The sequence below is a fragment of the Budorcas taxicolor genome, chromosome 16, assembly GCF_023091745.1.
Source record: "Budorcas taxicolor isolate Tak-1 chromosome 16, Takin1.1, whole genome shotgun sequence".
Taxonomy (NCBI): domain Eukaryota; kingdom Metazoa; phylum Chordata; class Mammalia; order Artiodactyla; family Bovidae; genus Budorcas; species Budorcas taxicolor.
Window position 1 is genome coordinate 36,038,340 of NC_068925.1, and position 3,640 is coordinate 36,041,979.

The following is a 3,640-nucleotide window of genomic DNA, read 5'->3' on the forward strand; positions in this document are numbered from 1 at the left end:
ATGGACCCAGGACTTTTCCTTTTTAACTTAACACCTAAAAAACACACCTGTGCATATGCACATTTATATAAGGATTTCTTACAAATACATTTTCAGTAGACTGATTCTTTTATATACCTAAACATTTCAATATGCTAGTTATTTTATTGAATTAATCCTTTTCTGATTATAGCAGTGGCCCATTCAATTGAAATAGTCTCATGTTGTTCCCATAAGAGCCTAAAGGTGGGTGGGGCATGAGAAAGTCTTCTGTTCATCATTTGTCTTAGAAGCATCCACAGACTGTATGGGCCACAGAAATATGCATAATCACAGCAGCATGCACATAGTATATAGTATGTTTCCATAAACACAGTGGAGCCACCTGTTACTTGCAATTTAATCTCCTAGTTGTATACCATTTATTCAAATACTTAAAACCAAAGTTATAGAATTGTACTACACTAATTATTTTTGTGGGATGTTGCTATATCCATTCTTCATTGTTGAATTGCCTGACTTGGAGGAGTCTATATCTTTTGCTTATTTTCAAGAAGTTAGAAAACATGTGAGAAAGCATGTAATGACTTGCTTTAGTAGAATCTTATGTCCTGAAATCAAGTCGTGTTCCATAGGATTATAATTATTGATGCTTGAAATTATTATTCTCTTAGTATTGTTAATAATTGTATTCTTTCTTGAATTTTCTCCTTTCAGAGCAGAATTCCAGTCACAAATCCATATGTGATACATTTTGACATGCACTGCTAAGATGAAACACAGAAATGAACACCGTATACTTGTTTTATTATTCTCAGATATGATTAGATGTACTTTATCATGGTTTTATGCTACTGACCTATAAGAAAATAATACTAAAAAAGGGTAGCAGCTGAATACCTGGGACCTGCAACTTCAGTATTTCTGGGATGATCTGGAATATCACAAGGAGAGATTTTATTATAGCATAGTCACACCTTCTCTGAACCCTCAGCCCAGATTCATACACATTTTCTTCATTGGAAGTTGTCACCAGATACTTTTCCAGGATGGCCAACAGTCTCCCAACAGAATTTGATGTGATAGTGATGGGGACAGGTCTGCCTGAATCCATCCTTGCTGCTGCATGTTCCAGAAGTGGTCAAAGGGTTCTGCATCTCGATTCAAGAAGTTACTATGGGGGAAACTGGGCTAGTTTCAGCTTTCCAGGATTGCTGTCCTGGTTGAAGGAACATCGGCAAAACAGTGACACTGTGGAAGAAAGCCCTGCTGCATGGCAAGACATGATCCATGAAACAGAAGAAGCCATCCCTCTTCGCAAGAAGGATGAAACCATTCAACACGCCGAAGTTTTTTGTTATGCCAGTCAGGGCATGGATGGCAATATTGAAGAGCTTGATGCTCTGCAGAAAAATCCTTCTTGTGTAGCATCTAGTACCCTCATAAAACCTCTGGATTCTACAAGCTTGTCTGAGGAAACACACTCATCACACATTACTAGCTATGAAGTGCCTACACAAGACACTCCAAAAAACAATGAAGAAATAACTGATATGGCAGAAACGTCTGTGAAAGAAGAATATTGTGGGTATGATACTTACAAACACACACTTTCAGATGGCACTAAAGATGAAATCAAACCTGTATTGGAAGACAACAGTGTGCCACCAAAGAGAAAGAGGATTGCTTACTCTCAAATAGTTAAAGAAGGCAGGAGGTTTAATATTGATCTGTCATCGAAGCTGCTTTATTCTCAAGGACTGTTAATTGATCTGTTAATCAAATCAAATGTTAGTCGTTACGCTGAATTTAAAAATGTCACTAGGATTCTTGCATTTCGAGAAGGAAAAGTAGAGCAGGTGCCTTGTTCCAGAGCAGATGTCTTTAATAGCAAAGAGCTCACTATGGTTGAAAAGAGGATGCTAATGAAATTTCTTACATTTTGTTTAGATTATGAACAACATCCTGAGGAATACCAAGCTTTCACACAATGCTCATTTTCAGAGTACTTGAAAACCAAAAAATTAACCCCCAGCCTCCAACATTTTATACTTCACTCAATTGCCATGATGTCAGAATCATCTTGCACTACAGTAGATGGCCTTAAAGCAACAAAAAACTTTCTTCAGTGTCTTGGACGGTTTGGCAACACTCCCTTTTTATTTCCCTTATATGGCCAAGGCGAAATTCCCCAGTGTTTCTGCAGGATGTGTGCAGTTTTCGGTGGAATATATTGTCTTCGCCATAAAGTACAATGCCTTGTAGTTGACAGAGAATCTGGAAGATGTAAAGCAATTATAGATCACCTTGGTCAAAGGATAAATGCTAAATATTTCATTGTGGAGGATAGTTACCTGTCTGAGGAAACATGTTCCAGTGTGCAGTACAAGCAGATATCCAGGGCAGTGCTCATTACAGATCAGTCTGTCCTAAAGACAGACTCAGATCAGCAGATTTCCATTTTGATAGTACCTCCAGTGGAACCAGGAGCACATGCTGTCCGAATCATTGAATTATGTTCTTCAACCATGACATGCATGAAAGACACCTACCTGGTACATCTGACCTGTTCATCTTCCAAAACAGCAAGAGAAGACTTAGAATCAGTGGTGAAGAAATTATTCACCCCGTATTCTGAGACAGAAGTAGACAAGGAAGAACTTCCAAAGCCAGGACTCTTGTGGGCTCTTTATTTTAACATGAGAGATTCCTCGGGAGTTAGCCGAAGCTCATATAATGGCTTGCCTCCCAACGTTTATGTCTGCACTGGGCCTGACTGTGGACTCGGAAGTGAGCATGCCGTCAAGCAAGCTGAAACACTCTTCCACGAGATCTTTCCAAGTGAAGAATTCTGTCCCCCACCTCCAAATCCGGAAGACATTTTCTTTGACGGTGATGAAAAGCCATCAGAGCCTCTTGGAACCAGTAATATAGTAATGGCCAAACTAGAATCCTCTGAGGGAAGCAAAAACCTAGAAAGTTCAGGGAAGCACCTTCAAAATTAGAAAAAAAACAAACTGGAAATGCTACTTTGGGCCTTCGTCCTGGCATCAGAATATTCTCATTTAAAGGACAGTTTCCTGTAGGAGTAATTAGATATGGTTATATGATGAATGTCATGCAGATGTCTGTAATTCTCTTTGTGACTTTTAGTCATTGGATGCCTTTGTTAACCTATCAATGACTGATATATTGGGTATTGGACTTGTTTTGTTTCAGAATGGGCTCCATGACCCAGAATTAGCTTTATTTTAGTACTGGGTATATATGTGAGAGTTCTGTGTTAGCAATGGTGCTTAAAGGAAGATGATATTATATCTGCTGATTATCTTCAAATTTTACTATTGTCTACAGAACGGTGATATCTAAGGAATATTTAAATTATTTTCACAGCTATTACAGTTGCTACCACCTCTGAGTAGTGAAACACAGGAAATTATGTGGGTCTTTTGTTTAGAATAGAAACATATAGATATGGTGGCAGCAATAGCAACTAATGCAAGTGCCAATGTGATAAAATATGTAATTGTTGGAAGAATAGTTTTGCATGATCTTTTATTTGTAAAGGTGATGTTTAGAATTCATCTTGCAGTTTAATTCTCCTGGTTGACCCTTGTAATCAATGAGGCAGTGATGTCATCCCAGTCTTATACATTGGAAA

At 38.2% G+C, this 3,640-nt stretch overlaps 1 protein-coding gene across 1 annotated transcript; it reads left to right on the top strand.

The window, feature by feature from the left end:
- Positions 1-1,028: 1,028 nt before the first annotated feature.
- On the top strand, positions 1,029-2,984 carry CHML (CHM like Rab escort protein). Its single transcript, XM_052654131.1, has one exon. It carries the CDS (start codon positions 1,029-1,031, stop codon positions 2,982-2,984), a length of 1,956 nt encoding a protein of 651 aa, XP_052510091.1.
- The last annotated feature ends 656 nt before the right edge of the window (positions 2,985-3,640 follow it).